This window comes from Toxotes jaculatrix, chromosome 12 (genome assembly GCF_017976425.1).
Source record: "Toxotes jaculatrix isolate fToxJac2 chromosome 12, fToxJac2.pri, whole genome shotgun sequence".
Lineage (NCBI taxonomy): Eukaryota > Metazoa > Chordata > Actinopteri > Toxotidae > Toxotes > Toxotes jaculatrix.
In genome coordinates, this window is record NC_054405.1 from 2,428,127 (window position 1) to 2,453,931 (window position 25,805).

A 25,805-nucleotide genomic window follows, 5' to 3' on the forward strand; every position below is an offset into this window, starting at 1 on the left:
ATTTCATCATTGGTAGATCTGACCATATTTTAAGTAAAATCTACACATAAATGCAGGTCATTCCACATTTCACTTCAACTTCTAAATAAACATTTAACAGCATGAACAGGAGGAATGATTATAGCAACCAAACTCTATTTAATGATCACATGACCACCTGGTTAAGACAGTTTACTATCTTAACTATTGACTCGCTGGTCTTAAGGGTTAACAGTTTATCTCAAATATGAGGCTTCACCCATCCAAACTAGTTAAATCATTCGGAAATTTGTCGACCATTCCGCTTTGCCTGGAAGTTTCCTGTCGGACACTTTTAGCGAAACACAACTGGGTTCACGTGGGGCGGCGCCGGTCTCCTCCAAGGCTTTGCTGGGAAGCTGAGTGAGTATGTGGAGTTATTGCGGTTGTTCCTCGATAAGGTCACGTTAAACTTAAGACATAAACGCAGTGTATGTGAAGTAAGTCACCATCAGCAGAGACAGCGTCAGGTCTTATTCAGAGTTCTGCCCGCTGGTCTAACCAGAGCGCACATTTTCAGAGATTTCTGAGGCCAAATATAATAATCTTCTCTGTCATCGCTGCTTTGACAGCACGGAGTTGTCAGTCTGGACAAAACCACGTTCTCTAAGGGCTACAGTTGGTTGAAAGCTACACTTGAGAGACTGAGAAATGTCTTGTGACACCAAAGTAAAAGGAAAGAAAAACAAATACACCCCAGCCACCTGCAGGTTATTAAAAACAATTTGGTTTAGTGGAGAGGTGGACCCCTGGGGGATGGGCCCAGCTGTGGATTTACAGGTCCACACAGGGATCTGAGGCAGGCTTGAGGAGGTACAGGGCTCAGGAGATGCCTGTCCTACATTGTTTTGGGAGGTTCCTGGTCGCCCTGGTACAAGCTATGCTTGAGGTCAGTGTAGGGGCATCAGCTCACAGCTGGCAGCGGAGATATAATAGGTTGCCCAAGTTGCGGAGCTGGATTTGAACCAGTGACTTTGCTATTTCTGGTAGCTGAAGCCCTGAGACGACTTCTGTTATCATTTGGTGCTATATAAGTAAAACTGACTTGACTGATTTTATTTCAGCATCCTACTGATGGTGTTCTTTGATTTTTTTTTTTCTTCCTCAGATTAAAATGCCAAAGAAAAGCAGAACAAAGGAAGCAAAGAGACGGAGCAGTGACGATGAGCAGCTCCCCGCTAAGCAGAGCAGGCACAGCAGTGATGCTCCATCCCCTCTGTGCTTCCACAGCCCAGGCAGCTTGTTTGAGAGCCTCATTCAGCCCATGGGCACAGAGCAGTTCTTCAGGGAGTACTGGGAGAAGAAACCACTCCATCTGCAGAGGTCTGATCCCAGCATAGCCTCCTACTACCAGTCTTTGTTCCAGCTGTCTGACCTGCAGAGCTTGTGTTCTCAGGGCCTGGATTACTACAGGGACGTCAATGTTGTTCGCTGCATCAGTGGCAAGAAAAAAGTGCTCAACAAGCAGGGGCAAGTTAAGAGCAGTGCTCTGAATAAGTTCTTGGTTCAGAATAAGGCCACCATCCAGTTCCACCAGCCACAAAGGTTCAAGGTGAGAGTGTTTGATCAGATACAATAACCCTATCCTGCTTTTTATGATCTGTATTTTTTTTTCCCCACAACTCTCTCAGATCTGAAACTTGATTGAAGGTTTGTCAAAAGGCAGCTCGTGTGGTTTTTCCCTGTGTGTTGTCAGGATGAATTGTGGAGGATCCAGGAGAAGCTGGAGTGTTTCTTCGGAGCCTTGGTGGGCTCTAATGTCTACATCACACCACAGGAGTCCCAGGGCCTTCCAGCTCACTATGATGATGTCGAGGTACAATGTGAATCTGTGACTCACTTCATATTTATGGCACAACCTAGTTGGACAAAGTATTCACAACACAAATGTGAAGGAACTTTGATGAGAGTGCTGCTGCTCAGTCAGTCATAGAGTTTCTCAGCTTGCCAGCCTGCAGATACAGACCCTGACCAGCAGATGGCAGGGACTAACATGGAGGTCCGCCTTTTGTCCTCATGCTGATGGTGGTCTTTGCACAGGTATTTATTCTGCAGCTGGAGGGGCAGAAACATTGGCTTCTCTACAACCCTACAGTTCCGCTGGCAACAGAGTACAGTGTGGAATCAGAGGAGAGGATTGGCAGCCCGACCCATGATATCCTACTTAAGGTACAGCTTCTCTAACTGACAGCAGTTAGTTAGCCCTTTATTATCTCTCTGTCTCAGGGGTCCTTAAACCTTTTGGGGCCAGGGACCCCTTACAGGAGAGGGAATTTTCCAAGGACTCTGCATTGGCTAATTCATTTTTACACAGAACAAGCACTGTATATTTTATCCCCCATGTCTTACTTTGAAATCACAGTAGGATTTCTCCCTTATTTTTAATAATCAAAGCTGTTTACAACACATGAGCTAAATATCTTGCTGAACTGAAGTTACCGGTGCATTGAACACAGGTTTATGCTTTCTGTGTGACTGAGTCATCCTCTGTCTCCACAGGCTGGAGATCTTCTGTACTTTCCAAGAGGAACCATCCATCAAGCCAACACTCCAGCAGGAGTGGAGCACTCCACCCACCTGACTCTCAGCACCTACCAGAAAATGTAAGTGTGTCATACTAGTGTAATACTTTTGGCATCCAACTTCCTGTTCATATCCGCAAGACAGTAAATTAAGGTCTAAGAGTTCCTCTTCTCCGTAGCCTTCACTTTAATGTTGTGTTTACACACAAGGCTTCAACATGAGCAGCACGTTGGTGGCCCAGCAACCACAGCTCTAGTGCTTCAGTTCAAGCTTAGTGTTTGTGCTTTCAGTATTGAGTGTAGGTCATCTATGTCTAAGTATTGCACAGAACCAACCTCTAGGTTTGGAGATTTGCTGGTCTGTTGCTCCTCTATGGATGAATACTTTGCTTCTGTTAGAAGATGTATATAATTAATGAAGGTACCCACGCTGTGCCAGCTGTGTTTAATACTAGGCACGATTCTGAAGATGTGTCAGTGTGTGTCTGTGCCATCAGGTTGGTCTGAGCAACAGGAAACAGGAGTGTAAATAATTTACTTAAAATTGTTGCAGTGCTTCTGCCTGTGAAATCTGCACATCAAAAAAAATATCTTCCCACTTTGTACATGTAAAAACTTTTTAGTTGCATTTTTAATTTTTTTTCCAAGCAGTAAACATTAAAATGAGCATTTCCTTTAAACGCCCTGTTACTTTTTATTTCATAAAATTAATGGATGGTCTTGGTCTGGTCTGGTCTGGTCTGGTCTGGTCTGTAGGCACCAAGTAGCTTCATTTTCAAATCCTTAGTCCGTTCGTCTGAGGAGCAGATTTTTGTTGAGCGTTACCACAAGGTTTGACTCTTCAAACCTATCCAGCTCTGGAACTGTCGTCATCTGACAATTACCAATGCCTACTAATGAATTACTAATTCTTGACTCGCCATACCAGTCCTAACAAGCTAAAGAAGTAATGAGTGCAACAACGTTTGAGGAACTGAAGCATGTGAAGATGTTGTGTTTGCTACTTCTCACCTCAAAAATCAATTTGGCCTGGGATGAATTAACACGTAATCATGCAACCGCCCACAGAGTTACAGTGTCTCCACTGTGGCTCTGAGTTTTGGATGAAAAAATATTGTGTTAACAATATTAAGCAGACAAACAGAAAACTCCTGTGATGACTTATTGTTATATATAAAGAATAAAAAGCAAATACCAACACTGACCAGTCAGCTTTATAACAGTATGATAACCACTGATCCACTGATGTTTGAGCAGAAAATGGACCTAGCACCTCTATGTAAAAAGCACTGAATGTTTGTCAGACTACAGTAGGAGAAGTGTCTCGACCTGTGTGCCGTCACCTCTGCTGATTTGTGCACACTACCCGCAGCAATTGCAATTCCCACAGTTTTTATTAACAATGATGGAGGAAGCAACTAATAAAAAAGGATCCAATTTGACTGTTAGCGAAATAAAAGTCAGCACGCCAGCATCTTCAAACTCTTGTTTATGTCCCCTCTTAAATCATATTCATTCAGCTTAGTTTCACACCATATTTTCCCCCTAGTCGTCCATGCCCTCCCTGCAGGGGCTCTGTGCTCCTCTAGCCCCCCCCCCCCCCCCCCCATTTGTAATAGCTGTATGCTGCCATTGTACAGCTTGTGTTATTTTCCACTTCCTGCCCACAGTCAGACAAAGATATTTCAAATTTCGAGAGATATGCACCGGGTCCATGCATCAAGGATGTAATTGCATGTGCCTTTGCATCTACGAACTGTTTATAGACCCTGAATATCTTGTTAACCTTGTTACTCGCTCACCTGTCCTCTCTTGCCTGTCCTTATGTCAGGTCATGGGGAGATTTGATGTTGGACATCCTTCCCAGCATGCTATGTGACAGCAGCAGGACTGAAGTCGGCCTAAGAGAGGGCATTCCCAGAAGACTCTTACTGGTAAAACAGCTGTTTGAATTACGGTGACACAAATAAAAATGAAAAGTGGCTGTAGTTGTAGCCATAAAGATAGAATCCATTTTGGAGAACAAGTCCCCTTGTTAACCCTTTGGAATTCCATGGTTTTCTGCATTCATTTCTCATAAAATGTGATCTGTTCTTCATCTAAGTCAAGAGTATTGACAAATAGAATGTGCCTAAAATAATAACACACCATAAAAACCTCATAGTGCTAGTGGACAAAGTATGTGAACCCTTGAGCTAATTGGAGTTAGGTGATTTAAGCATTCACACTGGCTCTGTCTGAATTCCTCAGCTGTGTGTTTGTGTATGTGTAGGGGAGCAGTGGAGGCCTAGACTCCAGCCGGCGTCTGGCCAGTGGCCTCAGATCTCTGGCTGATGAAATAGAAAAAGGAATGCTGGAAGTCCGCTCTACTCACATGAAGAGAGACTTTATCATGAACAGACTGCCACCATGCGTCCTGCAGCAGCAGCAGCAGCTACTTACTCCATGTGAGCTTGTTTGTGGTTATCTGTTTGTGGTCCAGCATGTTCAGGGGGGGCTGTATATTATGTGTACATCAGCAGAATTTACTTTGTCATTTTGTGCAAATGCACATCTAAGTGTGTGTGTGTGTGTGTGTTACAGCTGAGAAGATTCCTGCCCTGGAGGATATGGTGTGTTTGAGGTTTAAAGACCATATGGTAATAACGGTGGAGCCCAGCCAAGAGAGAACAGTAAGTCCATTAAGGCTGTCATTTAAACAGGGGTTGACTTGGCCGACACTTGGATCCAATGGTCATCATTTTTTTCCTGTTCCCGGAATTGTTATTTTGTCTGATCTGATTGCTGATAAATATCTAACTGAATATGTGCTCCTTTGGCTGTGATGCAGCTGTCTCTCTGTGAATAGGTACTGCTTGTAGTCTGGAGTAGCACCCTGCCGGAAGCTCGATCAGATTGGTTTTAGAGGGAGACACAAATCAGTGAGCAATTTTTTCCAGGAACCCGTGTTCAATAAAGAGCAAAAGTGATAAAGGGTTTTGTTCAGGATTTTCGGAGGCTTTAAAATCATTTACCATCTCATTTATCTCTTCTTTTGAGTCCCAACATAATCCACTTTGTTGCGGTAAAAGATAGCTAATGCTAACATTCATTTTGTTTGTGCATTAAAATTTTTGTGTAGCATTAGTTCTAATTCAGCTAAAATATATAAACGGTTGATATCTAACAGATTACTTGCTTTCTTGAGTTAGTGTTTTTACATGTTACAGCAGATAATGGTAATAACGGAGCTAGCTTGCTAGCTAACATTTGGAAGTTTAGCTTTTAAACATAGCCTCAACTTTCTAATCCTTAAAGCTTTCTCTTCCATCGTGAAAGATGTTTCGTTGCCTTTTTTGACTGTTACTAAATCGGCTAGCTAGCAAGCTACATGACTATAAGTGCTATCAGGGTGCAGTGCAGTCGTGGAGACAGAATGAAGTGTGCTTCACAAGGGAGAAAACACCTCTGCTCACCATCCCCGTAACGATTCATTTAAAGTATTAAAGTAATAAGTGTTAAACTTGCTGACTCTGAATGAAGCCCAGTGTCTGGTGCGGATATTGGCTGCCTCATTTCAGCGAGCGTCCTCACAGAGTTTTTGTGTTTATGCATTTGTGTTTCAGGATGAGACCACAGAGCTGGTTGTCTTTGTCTTACATTCTTTGAAGAACCACAGGGAGAGCCACATGATGGGTGGAATCTGTGATGAAGAGGAGAAGCAGGACATCTCCAGGGTAAGCTGCTGACTCATTGAATCCTGCTCTCTTTACTGATGTGCTTACAGGATGTCACTGAAGAGCGTGGTACTGTGAGGCCACCTTTGCAATAAGACGGTTCGTGAAATTTCAACCCTGCTGGATATTCCACTGTCAACTGTAAGTGATATTATTACAAAGTGGAAGTTTGGGGAAGGTCGTTTTCTATTCCAACATGCCTGCACCTCAGTGCACAAAGCAAGGACTATAAAGACATGGTTTGATGAGTTCAGTGTGGAAGAACTTGACTGGCCTGCACAGAGCCCTGACCTCAACCCCATCCAGCACCTTTGGGATGAACTGGAATGGAGATTGTCGTCCAACATCAACTTCATAAATCCTCTACAGAATTAATAAAACAGAAACACTCGAGGATCTTGTGGAAAGCCTTCCAAGAAGAGAGGAAGCTGTTATAGCTGGAAAAGGGGGGGGGGGGCAGAAACTATGAAACGTCTTAAAACAAAATGTACGACTAAAACTACAGTAAGGTCCAAAAGTCTGACACAACAATATTTTCATGTAAACCTGTAAATGATCAAACAGTTTGAGGATTCTGAAACTTTATTTTTGTGGAAAACAGCAATAAAATAGGAAAGTGACCACACCATCAGAGGATCAACAGATCAAGCGTAGTTCCCTGACAGATAGAAGAGCAACTTCACCACAGTTACAGGATCTGCTAAATAAAGATTCAAGGCTCCAATCATCCAACATGTTTTCAAAAGAAGGCTATTTTGTAGTGGTCTCGCAGGACAAGGAGCAGTTTCTAAACCACTTCTTATGAGGAGAAACAAGGAGAAACACTCCTATTTACTGATGAGTCCCAGTTTGAGGTTTCTGGCACTAACAGTGGGATGAATGTAAAGGCTCAAACAGGAGAGAGAATGATCCCACATTGTATCAAACCCACAGTGAAACATGGTGGTGGTAATCAGGTCTGGTGGTGTTCTGATTTCTCTGGATTTTGGACACCTGCACTAAAGTGACCACACCCTCACCACGGAGAAGTACCACTCCATTCCTCAGAGGCATGCTGCACCCTCAGGTCTGCGTCTTTGTGGACAAGGGTTTGTCCTGCGGCAAGATGATGAGCCCAAACACACCTCAAAGATTTTCAAGAACTACTTAAAGACCAAAGAAGACCAAGGAGTCCAGACTTTCCTCCACAGTCCCCTGACGTCAACCTCACTGAACATTCATGGGGACGCCTGAAGACTGAGAAAGCCAAGCATTCGGTGACACCAAGAGAAGTCAATAAGAACAAGTCCATTCAGCGCGAGTGCTTTCATTAAAGCAAAAGGGGGACAAATCAAATACTGAGATATTCTGAAATTCTGAAGTTCTGTATGTATGAATAGGTTTTGTTGAGAATGTCCCCAGTTGTCCAAACCCAGAAACATTTGTTTTTGTCCCTACAGGGCCTGAAGTTCCCTCTGTCCCACCTCCAGGCTCTGCGACAGCTCCAGCAGGCAGAGAAGCTGGCTGTGGCCCAGCTCCAGCTGCCCACACAGGAGGCCAAACTCAGTCTGGTCCTGGCTCTCTGGAGCGAGTGCCTGCTGGATGTGCTGTAGCACACCACTACGTCAAATTATCATTCAAGCGAAGCCTCACATCCACATATGTTGATTTTTTATGAAAATAAACATTTCTCTTTCGCTTACTGTGTTTTCCTCCTCAGTGAAGTTGCCACAGCTCCAGCAGTGCAGATGTAGCTTTTTGTTCCCATAGCAATACTATGTCAATTAAATAACATATTCCATACAGATACAATAAATTGATCCGGTTCACATTTACATTGTTATCAAGTTTGTGTGTAAACAGCGCTCGTTATAGAGTCTGACAGCAGCAGGAAGGAAAGATCTTCTAAATCTCTCCTTCACACACCGAGGGTGGAGCAGTCTGTCACTGAAGCTGCTTTGCAGAGCTGACAGGACGTCCTGCAGGGGGTGGGACTCATGGTCCAGCATAGATGACAGTTTTGCTAGGACAACATGTCGACCCATTGTGGAAAAATCTTGGAAAGATGCTTTTTGGTTTTCTCCTTGTTCCCTGAGAGAGTCCCAAGTTCCAGCAGCTCTTGTATCTTTGTGCCTCCATTTATGTCTTTTATTTGAGTACAATGTACAGTAGAAAGCAGGTTTACTCACAGGGGATCAACTTGCACTTTGATATTTGCTCAGCTATCCAAAGGAAACAGTTCCCTTTGTGTCTCCAGCTACTGCTTCAAAACAGACCCGATTAACATCCCCTGGTTACTGTGTGCGACTCAGAAGACTAATTGCTTGAATCATGACTGGACGTTAGACACCTAATATCACACACATCCATCACTCTAATTTAGTGAATGGTTTTGGGCAAATTGTTAATTTACCCAAAGAATTTGCATGCCAAGAAATAATGTCAATATCAACAGCAACATTCACAGAGAGAAGAGTGGACTGAAAATGATACCTGCAGCCTGTCACTTCCAAAACACATGTAAATAAAACTATACTGAGGACATGAAATAAACAATTTTCAAATTATGGGCCCGTCTATCAGAAATGTGTCTGACTGGGCCTTCACCATAGACTGTATAGAAAATAAAGGTTATTGATGTCAAATAATGTTCAGTTATGGTGAAGGCTGAAGACTGCTACTGATCAGCAAGATTCCTGCCATACTAGGAGGTGATACAGTTTTGAAGACTGACAGTTTGTTAGTGTTGTTTTAGGAAGCCACACAATTAATGCCTTGGATGCAGTGTTGTTTTTCTTCTGTGACCTGTCAGATTCCATCCCTTTTATTAATTTTATTTTACTTTTATGTGACAAAAGTGTGAAAATCGTATATGAAAAGAAAAACATGGCACCAAGGAAAGAAAAAAAACTTATGTAAAGTTTGGAAATTTGTGACTTTTATTAAATGATTTGAAACCTTTGACCGGGACGAGCCACTCTATGACAACACCAACAACACTGAACTTCCATTAGAGACTTAAAGAAGCTGAAATTGTAAAAAAAAAAAAAAAAAAAAAAAAAAAAAAACCTATATAAAATGTCGGTGAGAATGCTGAGGAACATTCAATGAATCCTGACAAGAGAGCAAGACAGCAACAGTTGGGGAGCATCTCGAGGCTGCGGACAGACTCTAAGACCGGAAAACTGTCGCGTGAAGACATGGCGGAACCATAGTGTGAGAGTTACTAACACGACCGGGCCCTTTTTATTGGCGCACTCCAGTACCCTCCATGACATGGATATATGATACGGTCGGCGAACATATCGAGGTAAACAGACATGTTTCTGTCCGTCTACGCTGTAGGACACAGTTATTATGTCTCTCTTAGTGTCCCTGCTCGTTGACTTCCGTCTTTAATATTCACCCAGAGCGCGAGGCACAGCGAAGCAAAGCCTGCTATATGTGGAAACGTTCATTCATCAGTTGTAGAAAATAGAAACACATACGAATTGTTTTAGAAAAGCTATTTACGATTAAAACAGGCGAATCAGTACAAACGGGGCGAGTGTGTATTTGAAATGTACTATGGGTAAATAACTGTTCCTTCCAAAGTTTGGTTGTGGTTGAAATGAACCTACTGGGTGTAACTAAGCTAACATTATTAACATTATTAATATAAATAAAGTGGCTTTCTTTGCGTTTTTCCCGGTAGCTGTGTGCAGGCTGCAGACAGCATTTCAAACTGTTTCTTAACTGATTGGACTAAGTTAAAATTGTATTTTTGTAGATACTTAAAATGACCATTAAATGCCTCAACAATTCCTTTTTTCCCTAAAACACGAGTGGGGTGTGACTAATCACAACAGTGAACTCTTTCTGCAGTGTGTAGTTTAACAAAAGGAGTTATAAAGTGTATTAGTGTATTAATAGGAAACTGTTTTATCTTTTTTTGATTTGTTTGCATGTGTTTTCTTTTTATTAACTATAGTATGTAATGTTACTGGGCCAGCTTTGTGACCTCCATGAGCCTTAGGAGGGTGCTGTCCCATTTGCAGGTCCAGGGGCTGATGCATAGAGCCCTAACTTCAACACATCCAACTCAGTCAGCCCCAGTGTTACCTTACGACTGTAGCCAACAGTGATGGCACACGAGCAGCAGATAAACCATTATATTCTCACAGTCAAGTTACATTTAAATCGATCTTGACTGTGAATGTTAAATGTGACTGTGCCCTTTACAGAGTGCTGAAGTCCTAAATGTTGTCAGTCCTTTACCTTTGAAACATCTGCCGATGATCTTTCTTGTAGTTGATGTTGGCCTCTCTGTCCACGATGATGTCCCATGGTTTCAAGAGCAGTAAGCAGGACTTTACCTTTGGACCATGGAAAGTGACTGCTGCCAAAAACCACATCATGAAATCCAAAGACATTGAACGGTGAGATGTTCTTTCTTAAGTAAATGTACTTTTCTTCCAACTTTTACCTGTTAAACTCCGTTAGGCTCTCTGGTGGGCTTAGCTTTTCCACAGGTTATGCAGCCCGGCTACAGTGTCTTCAGACCTCTTTGCACACTTTGTGTTATAGATTCAATTTTAAATGGAAAACTGCATTTCTGCCTATTGATTTACACTCAATGAACCATAAAGACAAAGTGACAACCATTTTGCAAATTTCTTAAAAATAAAAAATAAACTGAAATCTCTAATTTGCAAAAGTAGCCCCTTACTTCAGGCCTTTGTAGAAGCAGCAGCAGCAGTTATAGCTCTGAGTCTCTGTAAGCTCTGCACACCTGGATTTGGGCAGTTTATCTCATTCTTCCTGGCAAATCCTCAGAAGTTCTCTCAGATTGGATGGGAGACATCTGTGAACCATCATCTTCAGGTCTTTTTACAGGTGTTCTATGGGGTTAAAGCGTGGGTTTTTCACTGGGTCACCCAAGGACAGTTAGAGACTTGTCCCAAAGCCACTCTATCATTATCTTGGTCGTATGCTTCAGGTCATTGTCATGCTGAAAGGTGAACCGGTCTTAGATTGTGGACACTGTGGAGCAGGTTTTCCTTTAAAGACCTGTCTGTATTTGGCTGTGTTCATCCTTCTCCCACTTCTGACCAGTTTCCCAGTCCCTGCTGCTGAGAGGTACCACCACAGCATGATGCTGCTACCACTGTCCTTCACTGTAGGGATGGTCAACTAATTTCCATAGTTATATTGATGAAACTTGGCAGTAAATGAAGTTGAATTACATTTGTGAATTTTTTTCCAGAAAGACAAGTGTCATTGTTTCAAAGTGTCATCAGTGGCCAGGTCAGCTTTTTTTTTTTGCTGTTTTTATTTTCGCAGGTTGGCAGAAGAGATGAACATGCCCTCCCTTCCGGAGATGCTGTTTGGTGACAACGTCCTGCGCATTCAACACACGGATGGCTACGGCATTGAATTCAACGCCATCGATGCCCTTAAGAGAGTCAACAACATGGAGGATGCTGTCAAGGTGGCTTGTGCTCAGGAATGGCAGGAGAGCAGGCAAGATGAGCGTCGCAGTGTGTTACCAAAGGCCATGGCTGGGTTTGGGTGTTTGCTTTAACGCTTGAAATGTAAAAAACTACTCAGATACAGAGAGCATAAAAGCAGCCATTCGACTTGTCACCCCCACAGTAAGAGAAGTCAAGTTTTATTTATATAGCGCTGAGTCATAACAGAGGTTATCTCAGGGCAGTTTTTGTAGAGAGCAGGTCTAGACCATATTTGTTATTACACTGCCCAAAAAAAAATTAAAGGAAAAATGGGGGGAAAAAATCATGCCAGATATCTCTACTGATATGGATGGATGCCTGACAACGTCGGGGCATGCTCCTAATGAGACAGTGAATGGTGTCCTGGAGTATTTCTTCCCAGATCTGGACCAGAGCATCACTGAGCTCCTGGACAGTCTGAGGTGCAACCTGGCAGCACCGGATGGACAGAAACATAATGTCCCAGAGGTCTTCTATTGGATTTAGGTCAGGTGAGCGTGGGGGCTAGTCAATGGTATCAGTTCCTTCATCCTCCAGGAGCTGCCTGCATACTCTCGCCACATGAGGCCGAGCATTGTCATGCACCAGGAGGAACCCAGGACCCACTGCACCAGTGCAGGGTCTAACAATGGGATTTCATCCTGATACCTAATGGCAGTCAGGGTGCCTGTAGAGGTCTGTGCGTCCCTCCATGGTCATGCCTCCCCAGACCATCACTGACCCAGCACCAAACCGGTCATGCTGAACGATGTTACAGGCAGCATAACGTTCTCCACAGCTTCTCCAGACCCTTTCACGTCTGTTACATGTGCTCAGGGTGAACCTGCTCTCATCTGTGAAAAGCACAGGGCACCAGTGGTGGACCATTTTGTAGGGCTCTGGCAGTGCTCACCCTGTTCCTCGGATACCGGTCCTGCTGATGGGTTAAGAACATTCTACGGCCCTGTCCAGCTCTCCCAGAGTAACTCCCTGTCTCCTGGAATCACCTCCATGCTCTTGAGACTGTACTGGGAGACACAGCAAACCTTCTGGCAATGGCACGTATTGATGTATGAATCTCTGTGATCTTCTTCCAGAGCTGATTCTGAACACTCCAAAGAGGTGGTGAGACCTTACGACTGGACGTACACCACAGACTACAGAGGCACTCTGATAGGAGAAGGTATGCAGATAAAGGTGGGTCATTTTTTATGAATGGAATGGAAACGTAGTGTCATCAGCACACACATGTTTATGTGTATTATTAAGCAGCTTCTGCTTCCACCTGTGTTTCATTTCTACCTGTTGCTCACCTGAAGGTGAACGGGACAACGGAACGTATCGACATGGAGAAGCTGAAGGCTCGGGAACAGATCATGTTCTTTGATGATGTGCTGCTGTTCGAGGACGAACTGCACGACCACGGAGTCTCCATGATCAGTGTCAAAATTGTGAGCGTCAGTGATGCCAACGAGGATCGGATTTTCTAACCTTTAAGCAGAAGACACACGTTCTTCGTTTTGTGAGCGCAACACTGCAGTCTAACATGTTGTGTGTCTTGTTAATGACGCAGAGGGTGATGCCCACCAGTTTCTTCCTGTTGCTGCGCTTCTTCCTACGAGTGGACGGAGTGCTGATTCGAATCAACGACACACGACTGCATCATGAGGCAAGTTTGGTTTCCTCCCGCCGGGACAGTGCAGGGTTTTTATCATGAGTTTGTCATAGACTTTAAATGCGATAGATGTTATACCACGCGGTCTGTGGTAATGAGTCATGTTTTTGATTCCAGGCTGGAAAGAATTACATGCTACGAGAGTTCAGCACACGGGAAAGCAAAATAGCAGAACTGAAGGTGAGTTATGTGCTGATAACAAACCGCAACACACTGCTACTCAGCAGGGATCTGCACAGCTCTGCTCAGGGCTCTCTGGTGTTAGATTGGAACGTCATGCTTGATCTTTCTTCATTCATCCGCTGACCCATAGTTGATGACCTTTGACCCCTTCCCAGTGGACACTACGAGTGGTTTTGGTTTGTTTCTGGTGTTCATTCAGTCTCTTGTCCAGAGTCCTTGCTGTTGCACTGATGCAGTGTTGTCTTCATCATGGCACCTGTTAGTGGGTGGGATATATTAGGCAGCAGGTGAAAGGTGTCAATGGGCACGTGAGCATCAGAACTGGACCATGGAGCGATGGATGAAGGTGGCCTGGTCTGATGAATCTATTTATTATCTATTTATCTTAGCAATACCTACTACTAAAGTGTAGTAGTAGGCATGGTCTAAGACAGTTGCTAAATGATAATACAGAAACACTCAGGAGAATATACTTAGGCCTTAGAGCTGATCAGGAAGCAAGGTAGCAGCTTCTCCTCAGCACATGATGGCTTCACAGAGTACCTGAACTCACCTCTAGAGAGTGACTGGAGGTGCTGATCTAGCTGACTGTTACAAATATATATACATATTGCCCAGACTTGATGTATCATTTTCTAAAGCTACTAGTTGATGTTGTTAAATTTGAGTATAAGTTCTGAGAGTGTCTCAGGTTAACTTAAACTACAGTAAAACCACTTTTCCTCCCCAGGTTCACCTCCTGCTGATGTTTCTGTCCATCACCAATGAAACATTGTACAAACATCAACTTATGAAATTAAATTTGTTCATGTAAAAAAATGATTTATTTTTATAAATGTTCCGCTGGTTTGCGATCTGGTGATTGAAAGCTTATGCTTCGCATCATTTTCATAGAGGGTGGCATTTTCATCCTCTTTCCTTTTTCTCCTGTCTGTTATAAAGTGGCAACTGAGAGTCTATGTGTCTTCTTACACAAAGTATTTTGTCTCTCTGTTTTTTGTCCCCATGCCACGATAAAAACCCGTCTCACTACAGCATAAAGACTTCCTACATCAGAAACACAAGACGTGTATCATAGAAATTTGCCTAAATCCTACCTGTGGTACAGCATTTGTATAAAAGTGTTCTGTATCACGTTACTTGAATAAAAAGTGAAGTTTTGTTAAATGATTATAATTAGAAATTCAATTTCAAATGAGACCTTCATTCACCACCAGATTTTCTGTAAAGCCTTTGCTAACAGAATATGAAACTTTTCCTATCTCCTGTGATGTGCTGTGTTTATTACTGTTGTTTTAACCCCAGACGTTTCTCTCTCCCTCAGAATGTTCCTGCTGCACTGTACACTGATCCTAATGAGATCGCCCAGCACTTAACCCTGAAGCTGACCGAGTGTGAGAGGCTGGAGCTTCCTGTGATACCGCCTCAGACATCTGTTCATGAAGTCCTCCAGTGACCAGTGTACTCTTAAGGTCCACATTGATGTTTTGTATGATGAAGAACGGAATCGTAGTCTTAAACCAAGTCCTCGATGTAACGGTAACATAACCAGTGATCTCCCCTTCAAATATCTGAGGAATAGTTTTTACAGGACTAGCTTTTATATGTGACCGGTATGATGGCATGTTCTTAAAACCCTGCGAGCGGACTTTGAGGATGTTCAAAGCACATATTGGTGCACTGTAAAATGGAATCTTTTACCCATGTTAAACACTGGTCTAACTTCAGGCTTTGTTCAAATTTGAACTGATTTTGTTTTATGAGACATTTTTCACTGTCAGCTCGATCTGCATTTTGACATACTATTTGTTTCCATGCTCGTATTATTAGAATATTGGTAATGTATTTGTAAAGAGCTACACAAAACAAGCTCCTAAGTCATAGTCATCAAGAATTTCTGTAAATATGGCCACAGTTTTTTTTTTTTTTCTACAGTGACTCACAGAAGGTGAAAAAGCTTGTTTTCCATTAGCGAGTGAAACACCTTCAGAATCTATGTGACTGTGTCTACTACATGGCCAAATAAATTTAGTTTGTGTACATATAGCTAGCTTGATTTCTTGCTTGATGCTTTACTTCAGCTGTGTAAAACAATAAAAATGGATTTTATTCTGTTCATTTTTTTTTGTGACACTGCTTCAGCCCCTGTATTATTTATTCTTTGAATTTTGTATGGCCGGAAAAAGAGCACAGTCATTGTGGTATCTAGAACAATGTGGCCATCATTCTACTGGTAAAGTCTCAGAACTCCATCAGCTGTCAGCTGATGATAAATTCTGGACTAGAAAACAACCATGGGTTCCTCTTAAAAAATGACTGTGAGTCTGAAAGTGAAGCTAACGGAAGCCTACAAAGCAGAAGAGGCTAAAAAATATAAATGTGCTTCCATATTCCAATGTTCACTGCCTGAAATGTCACTAAGAAACAATAGTTAAGGGGAACTGTGGAAGTCATGACAAGAAAACTTGGAACAGAACTGCTGGACAGAAAGTTAGAGCCAAACCCACATATGACTGCAGAGAAGCTGCACTGTGCAGCACTGATATACAAACTTACCCATAACCTCATCACAAAAACCATCACTAATCCTCTGAAGTCTGCAAAGCAACATCTGGATAAGCCAGAGTGATTTTGGAAGCAAGTGCTGTGGATAGATGAAGTTCAAACTGAGCTCTTTGGCCACAATCGCCAAAGCTGTGTTTTGGAGAACAAAGGAGCAAGCTGATCTGATGAAATGAACATCTTTCAAACTGTTCAGCACAGGGATTGACATATTGTTCTTTGGAGTTGTTTGGCACAGGAAACACGCGCAGAGAGACGAAAGAACTAACCACTAAATATCAGCAGATTCTGGATGCAGTTTTCCTCCAGTCTGTCAAGAAAGTGAAAGTGAAAAGAGGCTGGCTTTTCCAGAACAGGACCATGATTCAAAGCAGGCCGCAAAATCCACCACGGTCGCCTGCTTCACTATTGCAAGAAAATAACACGCATGTAAATATTTCTGTATATATGGTCTTTGATGATTAAACTACTAGTTTAGAGACCTGCTGTCTCTGGTTTGTTGTTATGGAACTTGTGATAAAATGATGAAGTAATGACGGACTCAGTAACTACTCCATTACTGCACGAGTAGGGTAAGTGGTTTCAGGGTTAAATCAGGGATGATTCCTCAAGAAAAAAGTATGACAAAACTCATATGCTGAGGTCCAAAAGTCTGAGACCACTTTCCCATTTAAGTTAATTAATATGGGAAAGGGGTCTCTGACTTTTGGACCCCACTGTATGAATTCATTATTTTCTCATGATCCATTAATATGGCATCTCCCAGTCTGGTCTCTAGAAACATATTATCTGCTTAATAATCCTGGTATTGGAATCATTGTCAGTCACTGAAATATTTAACTTTTACAACCATATCTCAACCATAATCTTTGAGGGCAAGCAATTCACAGTTATTGATGTTAAAGCACAGCCTAGAGGCTTTAGAGAAAGTCATGTCATGTCATCATCTGCCGCTTATCTGGGTCCCGGCCCAGGTCGCGGGGGCAGCCCGCCCATTTCACAATGCACCGAAGGCCTATGGCACCTCCACAGGTGGTGAGCCCATTGGAGGTGGTGCCACCCGGAGTGGGATTCAAACCCACGACCCTGAGAGGTCGAGTCTCATGCTCTGCCAACTGAGCTAACCAGGCGGCGCTTTAAAGAAAGTCTTCATGCCAATTTTCATTCAAGTGACTGGGTGCCACCTCTGAATCTGGTATCCAGCCTCTACAATACATGCATAGCATGGATGTATTTAAAGAGCTAGATACAGCGCCACCACAAAGTCACTCATTGCACTGCAACAAAATTATCTGCTGCAGCTGGAAAACATTTTTTCCCGTAGACCACCATTTTAATCAATCTGATCAGTAGCCTATGTAACAACAAACGTTACAAAATATCAGTGGAGTTTGTACCGTCCATATATATATATAGGCTAAATACAATGGATGCCTGTTTGTTTATATATAAAGTTTAACAGTTATCAAGTCATAGGATCCATCTACAAAACATTACACAAGATTTGGCAGTTTAAAAAAAATCTATCAACACTATTATTTGTTGTTTAATTTAATGTTCTATTGCTACAGACACACATTGCTTAGACCACTCCTTCAAATACACACACTTTCTTACATATAAGATAAATGTACGCCTGAATATACAGTGCTACAAACAATGCATATATCCATATGATACAAGTATAAGTCTGACAGCAAAAATGCTTCCAGTCAAACACTGCTTCCTTTCACTTCACTTGGAAATATTTCTCTCGGTCTACCCTTTGGCGCTTTCAGCTCAAAATGGCGGCAGCGCTACCGTGGCGCCATCTAGCAGCGGTTCTTTAAAAAAGCATCACAGCGTCGTCTCTCTGCATCCATACTCTTTAGCCTAACCCTAACTATCGCACATGCGTAGAACAAATTGAGTTTCCGGTACGGATCGGGCGGTGACACACCAGGAGACGAGCCGCGCAGTTTCCATTCATGTGACTGGACGCCATCTTTGAGCCCGCTATCCAGTTGCTTATATACGCGCATGGCAGCAACACGGCTCTCACGCAGAGCAGAGCGGAGGCTCCCGTCTCACACAGCTGCCCAATCAGCTTTCTCCATTCCTGACAGCTGGCCAATCAGAGAGCTCGCATCAGGCTGAAAACTATTCAACATGGAGACAACAGTTGATAAGCTTGAGGCCATGGTAAGCGCAGTGTAAAACTATTTTATTGTCTGTAATATTATTTTACTGAAACTGCTTTTATCCTCGTTTAATGCTTACACAGAAAACCAGCACCTCGTTCATTACCGCTTAGTTATTCATACGGGGAACCCATCATAGCAGTCACGTCAGGGTTTTCCTCTTTGTAACGTTATCAGTAAACACTTCAAACTCCTTTGCGCCATTCAACAGGGCCGCCCGCTTAGCGTCTGTTAGAACATCAGATGTTACAGCCTCGTCTGTAACTTACTAGCGAACTATCAGAACAACGACTGATACACCCAGTTGCGAGGCCAGCCCAGGTGTATGCTGGTTTTAAAAGCGGCTTCCTACTGTCTGTCGGGATTTAGAAACATGACCACCATTAAAACACAGTACACGGCCGTTGTTGCCGTAAAGTGTCATCATAACAACAAAGCTTCACAGTCAACACAGCTGGCCCCAGTTCAGCATGTGGATCGAAGGCACTCACACCACAGTCCTCAGGATAGCTCAGATATCTTTCCGTGTTGTTGTAACCAAGTAGTAGTTTTTTTTCTCCTAAAAATGACGATTAACTTTTATTACAGGAAACAAATCATGTGTAATTCAATGTTTGAGCAAATACTCTTAACCTGAGCTCCATTCACTAGCTTTTATCCAGACCAGCAGTAACAACAGCGTCTCACACGCTGTTTCCCAAACCAATACTGCGGACTTTAGGCAGTTTACTTAAAGCAGACAGGATTAAAACTTAAATACGGTCAGTATCTGTGAAGATTCTCTGTCATCCAGGTCATGGTATTTTTTTAAATGCTATACAAAAGGCACCTGGATTTGCTTGAGGAACTGAAAAGGCAAATTTTGAGTGTGCTGTTGTTGCACAATATTCTCCTACATGCAGTTCACAAAGGATATGGAGGACTTATTCCTAGCTGAAAAAAAATTCAAATAAAATGTTGATTATGGTGAAACAGCTTAAGACAATGTTGGAAAAATGATCATGGAATTAAAAGTAACAAAGTTTTTGCATACCACTATAGAATAAAGCCTTTAGTTATGCAAACCCGCTGTCTGTCCAGTTCCCTTTTACATTGTACTACTGGTGACCCTGCTAGAAAACCAGTGCAATGTTAAAAGGGCATTGGCCAGAAATCGTTACAAGCAAAAGGAAAAGTTTTCCGAGTTCTGAAGTTTCAGCTGTTGGCAGGTGCTCTGACTTCATTGCACTACTGTATCAGACAGCTAGCAGTGCAATAGTATTGTCAAAGCATCTGAGAACTGCAGAGACCAGCTGCACTGTCTGCTGTTACATTTTCTAGACTGTATCAAGTCAAGTGGACATGATAGATGGACCATGGTATGATCTGGTAGGGCAGGTGAGAGCGCTACACCTACGCTACCTACACCTCTTTAAACAATAACTGATAGAAAAGTGTTGCACTGCCTCTAGAGAATTTAACCAGTGCTACCAGTCTCATCAAACACCCATTTTAACCAGCGCCGACGGTTGGATCCGTCACCTTTGCCTGCATTAAAACATTTTTTTAAAAAACTTGGTGACATGAGACAAAGAACATCTAGGTTTCATTAAAGACGGCAGCATTTTCATGGTGTTATTTATTTCAAGAAACACCTGAAAGTACTGAAAAGTTGACATTGGACTTCTGTCAGATTTGTAGTCTTGTGTACTGATTCTTTGATGAGATAGTTCCCAGGTTTCGTGATCCTTTTGTCAGTCAAGGTATCAGAGAACTAGTATCGAACTTCAGAAAAAAAAAAAGCCCGACCCTGCTTTGGAGCAGAGGGAAGTTTTGTCAGTGTACTATCATGGTGTAAAGGTGAGTGTCTTTGCAGTTCCAGAAGTCAGAGGCTGACCTGGAATACATTGAGAAGCGGCTGAAGCTGGACTTCATCAACAACGCTGCAGAGAATGGATGTCCTGCTGAGGTGATAACTGATCTACCACTGCTCTTATTTCTTTAAACATTACAAGTCATTTCTCCATGGGGTTTCTCCATTTCTCTCCCTAATATAACATTTAAATTCTTGTAATTCAAAATTTAAAAAATGAATTTTACATAAATAAACATGATGTAACTGTACAAGTGGGAATATTAAGTTCCTGTTGTGTTTCTGTCTTTATATACATTAAAAATCAGACCAAACTTCACTTGCTGACTGTTAATCCTTGCAATTATAGATTCCAAAGGAAAAAAACAGCTTGACCCTTTTAGTGACTGAGGACAGAAATGTCACAATAATAACTGAAGTGTCAAGTCCAAATTTGTGTTTGGATGTAGATAGCAGGAGAGACCATAGCAAGGGAGACACTGAAAATGGTTTGCAACCACTGTCCTATACGTTTGATTACTCGTTTCCTAAAAGAACAGAAGACCCTAATTCATTGTTACATTTTTAATAGGACCTGTATATCATTTTGTAGTCTTTTTTTTTTTTAAACCTTGTACTTAGATTAGACCTTTAGGGATAAATCACTAAGCATCCGAGGCTGGATGATGAACATCAGGTCCGTACAGGCTCTTGATTTGACACTGTGCCTGCAGGAGAACCCGGCGGTGATGCTGGAGAACCTGAGGGCCATCAAGGCCAAACACACAGCGCTGTGCTCTCAGGTGAAGGAGATTGCAGCTGCACAGAGAGAGTCCATGGACTCCATCAGAAACAACCTCGGCAGTGTCATGAAGCTGATCCAGCACCTGCAGCAGAATACTGATGTGGAGGTGACCACAGCACACTCACTGCTCCAACACCACCCTGTGCACACATAGGTATATAGCTTTGGCTATGGCTTTCACATGCTTATGCAACTGGCATGAGAATGGTGTTGTTTTGGTTCGGAGGCTGCACGTTGCAGTTTTGCGGCCCCCAGGTGTCAAATATTGTGAAACCACTGCTTTTAGATTTAGATTTAACATAATGATCACAGTGCATGAAAATGTGACGTAACAGGTACACAAATATATCGTGTCCCTAGTTACAAGCTGTTGACTGTGTCCTTGCTGCAGGTTCAGCCGCTGACGGAGACGGAGCAACAGTCGGCAGAGTTCCTGGGTTTACCTGTCAGTTTCACCACAGCAGAGGTAAGACACTCAGATCCCAGAGGCCTTGATGTTTACTGGTAACCTCTGTGACAAAGCCAGCACTTCTTTAGCTGATGCGTTGCATTTCCTGATCTTTATTTACTGAGGGAAGGTTCGCTGAGTGGGAAACTGTGGAGAAACGCTCCAGATGCAGCAGATCAACAGTCTTGGTGTTGTTCATTATTTCTGCTGCTGTCGCAGCTCAAAGGAGTGAATGTCTTTTTTTTTTCCAGGTGCCTCCTGCTGCAGCAGCTTTGGACCAACAGCAGCCACTGAGTGAGTTACCGTTACCTTCATGTCTGCTCTGAATACTATAGAGATGGCAGTGTGGGTCTGTCGGCTGATCCTTCTGCTGGTCTGCCCCCTCCTTATCTCTATGTGTCCAAAATCCATAATTACGTCTGCAGTTTTGGATTCATCGAGTCCAAAAATCTGTCATCATGCCACTTAACAAAAGTAGAAGGAGCACCGCCATGTTCCTGTTCTCTGCCCTGTTTATTTGTTTGTATTGGTTTTTTTTTTTTTTTTGCAAAAATCGAATTTGAAAGGCAGTTTGGCAGGTATTCAACAGGAACTGTACAGTCCAAAATCGGAACATTTACATATCGTTTGAAACAATATATAAATAATAATTTCATCCTCATCCGTATGTCTCCATCAGCTCACTGTTAAACTCTGTGATCTCCATCCACAGGCCCTGAGTACGAGGAGCTGAGTGAAGCCATGTTGGACGCAGTTCCTTCCAGCATACGCTCCAACATCAAGCTGGCTGAGCTCAACGCGTTCTACCAACAGCTGCAGCAGCACCTCGGCAAAAACAACAGGTCAGACTGAAGAGCCAATCTGACCCGTGCTGCATCATTTTGATTTCAAATACGTATTGTGAAACGATGAGTTCAGGAGGAACAGAAGTAATCAGCAGTGCCTGTCTGTTTTGCTCTGTCCCCTGCAGCGAGTCCCTCAGCGTGCAGAGGATGAAGCATTTGAAGATGAAAGTGAGCGATGCCAAGCTGAAGGTCCTCCAGCACCTCTCTTTAGTGGAGCTGGACAGGAAAGGACATGTTCGTCTTGTGAAGTGAGGTGGAGACTGTTGGAAGGGGGGGGGCATGTGGTCACTGGGACGCTCAGAGGTCACAGGGGGGGGGTCACACGGCCAGACCAGACACACCCAGACCACCAGATATCCACAAGTGATGGACATCACTCCTTTGTCCTTTCCAGGTCATAGTTCTCTGACTTTGTCCTCTGCCTCCTTGCTCTTCACTGCCTGTCATCAAACACGTGTTTCTCCTCATTAATCCACCTCCTGCTGCAGCATCACGGGCTGCTGTGGCTTCAGCCTGAGCTTATTATTATTATTATTAGCCCCATTTTACCTGGAGCAAGGTTTTCAAAGTGAATAATGTGCATATTATTCATGAACAATGATGAACGGAGTAAAAAATACACAGGGCTCGTCACACACTGCCACAGCTTATTGTAGGTGTCTCATAATTCTGAGCCCATGAGCTGACACCAGGTTCTCTGCACAGCTGAAATCAGTGTGGCTGCTTGTGGTCAAACATGTGCTCTGTCGCACCTGTTGTCACCAAACCCAACAGTGATGGCGTCTCTAGAGTGACAGAGTCTCCAAAATCCTCCGCCCTCTCATCCTTTCGTGGTGTATGCTAAACGTCTGGCAGCAAACCACGAGGAGCTGTACTGATGTCACTGATGGACCTTGGCTAACAGCTTTTAACATCCTCTGAGATGAGGGCAGGGATGTTTCTAAACTAGAACCCTACGGACTCTTGAGGAAACGCGTTCTTGGGATGGGACTGTTCTGTATCATTTTTTAATTTGCACATCCTTAAACAGCACAATGTAAATAAAACACTTTTTTTGCGGACGGTGTTTTGTTTGTCCTCGTTTCATGGAAACATTTCGCTGAGATGCTTCTGATGTTGGAACCGGTTCTACCTGTTGCACAAACGAGTACATCAAAGAGGATTTCTGAACAGAACTGGATCGGTTCCTTTATCATTCAAATCATTAAAGCTCGGATTGTAAACACTGACATTTCTAAAGTCAGTTTGTTCACAGCCTCAGCAGCTAGTTCAGTCCAAACCGTCCAGAATAACAAAGCTTAAAAAACATTGGAAATACAAAACAAGTAACAGAACAAATCTCCATTTTCTCACATAAAAGAACATTCGCCTCTGCTCAGGAAGAGTCTGCTCCTGATCCAGTATACAGTCTACTGACTGTGGTGTCTCCTGCTGGGTGTCATTCATTCATCATCGCCCATCTGCTCTTCAAAGAGCTGACACCTAGACATGGAACACGCTCTGTAAGTATATTACATATAAGGACTTCGTCTTCTTCTAAACAGAAAGGGAGGGGCCTTTTTTATAGGCTGGGGTTTATATGTATGTAGCTGCTGATGGGGTCACTGAGTTTCACCCAGTTTCAGCGTAAACATGTTCCAGGCTGACACAGTACTGGATCTTACCCAGCCTTTAACTCTGCGCTCATCTGTACTTGATACTCACGCTGCTGCGGCTTCTTTACTTGGTTCCCAGGCTCTTTATTAAAAAAAGCCCTGCAGCACATCATCCAGTGTTGAGTGAGCTCTGGAGAAACACACACACACACACACACACACACACACAGTGGTGACGTTACCATGACTCATGAGTGCAGTGGAAAAGTCTGAGTTATCCTGAATCCTGAGGTTCTCAGATGTTCTGAGAATGTTTCCACTCACTTTGTCAACAAGAGCAAACTACCCGCTACTCATCTTCACAAAATCACCTGCACATGACACCAAAACAGCCACACACACACACACACACACACACTCCATCACCATTCATGTAGCTGCTGCCACCCACCTGTCCGTGTCCTCCAGTAAACTGGGACTCTGCTGCCGTGGCTCTTTCTTCTTCTCTGGATCTGCAGTGTCTGTGTCTGCATCTGGCTCACCTGAGTGGACACATCGGTCCAAGTCAGTTCACACTCAGGAGCTGATAATGCTCACACATAAAGTAAAGGCCAGGCTGTTGAGTGTTTCTAGAACTGTCGTGTCTGTTTGCTTACAGATGTTGACAAAGGTGTTGTCTCCTGTTCCCTCAGCACTGCCAAGTAATCCTGTTATTTTCTTCCTCCTGTCCTTCACATCTTCTTTATCCTCATCTTCCTCCAGCTCTGATCCCACATCTGTAAAGCAAAGTACAAAGCCTAAAACTCCCATCAATCCCAAATGAAATCTGGTCTCCTGTGTTCACATATCTCAGCTGTGAATGTGGTGAGTGCTGTGTGATTTTATTACCTCTCTCCTCCTTCTCCTCCTCCTCCTTTCCTTGACTGCGCTGTGTGATCATCTGTAATCCTTTCTCGCTTTTCTCAAACTCATTCTCTGCCTCGTCTTCCTTTTCTTCCTCCTCTCCTCCCTCCCCATTTTGACCGCCTCCGCCCATTTCCTCCTGCCTGTCTTTACTCTGCTCCTGCTCGGACTCTCCTGCTCCCTCTCCTTCCTCTTCCACCTGTACTTTCTGCTCTTCTTCCACAGCGCTCCGGCATCTGCGGGCACTTGAGCTGGGAGATACAGCATCTGTGATCAGGCTGGCGGTGACGAAGCCCTGAAGACTGCCGGCAGAGTCTGTCTCCAAAGGTGGACACTGAAAAACGTTGGACGCCTACAGATTTAGGCGGTAACAGCACATATCAGCCTGCCAGTAAATGCAACCCAAAAAACATATATGTGCATATGTGACACATATGTACAGTATGGGATACTGTAGCTGGAGTGAATTAAAAGCTGAAGAAGCCCACACCGCTCCATGACACAAGTGGTTGAACCGTTACCGAGCTTTCTCTTGGTGTGGTGAAATTCCCATTCTGGAGATACACAGGACTGAGGTGGCTGCAGGCAGGGGATTCTGGGAGACTGGCCTCAATGAGATCCATCTTTACACGCCAGTGTACATCTGTCAATACACAACACAAGCAGGTAAGTAAGTCACATATGTTGCAAGCCTCACTTGAATTCAAGTAAAGGAGGCTATGAGCTTAGGAGGCTATGAGACCAGCAAGGTCCTCTTGCTCTCTTACCCTGGCCTGCTGACTGATACTTGTTTCTTCTCTGTGTGTTACTCTACAATGTGCAGGTTTCCACCAGTTTTCACTTTGCGCTTGCTTTTACCTGGGCAACGTGGGGTACTATTACAGGGTGGGCCTCGGCTGTTGGCACAGATGCTGTAGAGTTTCTCCTGAGGCTGAGCTGGAGAATACGTGATGCTGGAGAGTTCAGCCAGAAGACCCGCGTCTGACCAAAGCCTACACACAGCGTCTGCTTTCTCACAGCTGTTTGGAAAGCTCTCATATTCTGGGGGAGAAAAAAACGATGACGCCACTCG

At 43.4% G+C, this 25,805-nt stretch overlaps 2 protein-coding genes and 1 non-coding gene across 7 annotated transcripts; 2 read left to right on the forward strand and 1 right to left on the reverse strand.

Annotated features, from left to right (window-relative positions):
- The first annotated feature begins 327 nt into the window (after window positions 1–327).
- On the forward strand, window positions 328–8,065 carry riox2 (ribosomal oxygenase 2). 4 transcript variants are annotated; one of them, XM_041051632.1, is made up of 10 exons: window positions 328–381; window positions 1,127–1,570; window positions 1,715–1,834; window positions 2,059–2,187; window positions 2,518–2,621; window positions 4,372–4,474; window positions 4,813–4,987; window positions 5,124–5,212; window positions 6,146–6,256; window positions 7,696–8,064. In XM_041051632.1, exons 2-10 carry the CDS (start codon window positions 1,133–1,135, stop codon window positions 7,846–7,848), a joined length of 1,422 nt encoding a protein of 473 aa, XP_040907566.1. In that variant the 5' UTR covers window positions 328–381; window positions 1,127–1,132; the 3' UTR covers window positions 7,849–8,064. The 4 variants fall into 4 exon arrangements, with proteins under 4 accessions (XP_040907566.1, XP_040907567.1, XP_040907568.1 ...); XM_041051633.1 differs by having other exon boundaries at window positions 340–385; XM_041051634.1 differs by lacking the exon at window positions 328–381 and adding an exon at window positions 396–458.
- A 1,363-nt stretch (window positions 8,066–9,428) lies between these two features.
- Window positions 9,429–22,990, forward strand: tiprl (TIP41, TOR signaling pathway regulator-like (S. cerevisiae)). Of its 2 annotated transcripts, XM_041052186.1 has the most exons (13): window positions 9,429–9,545; window positions 10,526–10,653; window positions 11,558–11,737; window positions 12,804–12,903; window positions 13,026–13,157; window positions 13,280–13,375; window positions 13,499–13,561; window positions 20,162–20,254; window positions 20,872–21,048; window positions 21,334–21,408; window positions 21,642–21,684; window positions 22,103–22,232; window positions 22,361–22,990. In XM_041052186.1, the coding sequence occupies exons 1-13, from the start codon at window positions 9,507–9,509 to the stop codon at window positions 22,485–22,487; spliced, it is 1,383 nt and encodes a 460-aa protein (XP_040908120.1). In that variant the 5' UTR covers window positions 9,429–9,506; the 3' UTR covers window positions 22,488–22,990. The 2 variants fall into 2 exon arrangements, with proteins under 2 accessions (XP_040908120.1, XP_040908119.1); XM_041052185.1 differs by lacking the exons at window positions 20,162–20,254; window positions 20,872–21,048; window positions 21,334–21,408; ... (1 more) ...; window positions 22,103–22,232; window positions 22,361–22,990 and adding an exon at window positions 14,889–15,680.
- On the reverse strand, window positions 17,184–17,256 carry trnas-cga. The gene has a single exon. It is a non-coding gene; the product is annotated as a tRNA-Ser (tRNA).
- Window positions 22,991–25,805: the final 2,815 nt, after the last annotated feature.

What these genes read in the sequence shown, in the direction of transcription:
- riox2 (XM_041051631.1), top strand. Translation starts at nt 848, where the DNA reads ATGCCTGTCCTACATTGTTTTGGGAGGTTCCTGGTCGCCCTGGTACAA. An exon ending in CTCAGCACCTACCAGAAAAT is followed by an intron (nt 2,622 to 4,371) that starts GTAAGTGTGTCA and finishes TCCTTATGTCAG; the next exon opens with GTCATGGGGAGATTTGATGT. An exon ending in AGCCCAGCCAAGAGAGAACA is followed by an intron (nt 5,213 to 6,145) that starts GTAAGTCCATTA and finishes TTTGTGTTTCAG; the next exon opens with GATGAGACCACAGAGCTGGT.
- tiprl (XM_041052186.1), top strand. Translation starts at nt 9,507, where the DNA reads ATGACATGGATATATGATACGGTCGGCGAACATATCGAG. An exon ending in CAGGAATGGCAGGAGAGCAG is followed by an intron (nt 11,738 to 12,803) that starts GCAAGATGAGCG and finishes ATCTTCTTCCAG; the next exon opens with AGCTGATTCTGAACACTCCA. An exon ending in CCATGATCAGTGTCAAAATT is followed by an intron (nt 13,158 to 13,279) that starts GTGAGCGTCAGT and finishes TTAATGACGCAG; the next exon opens with AGGGTGATGCCCACCAGTTT.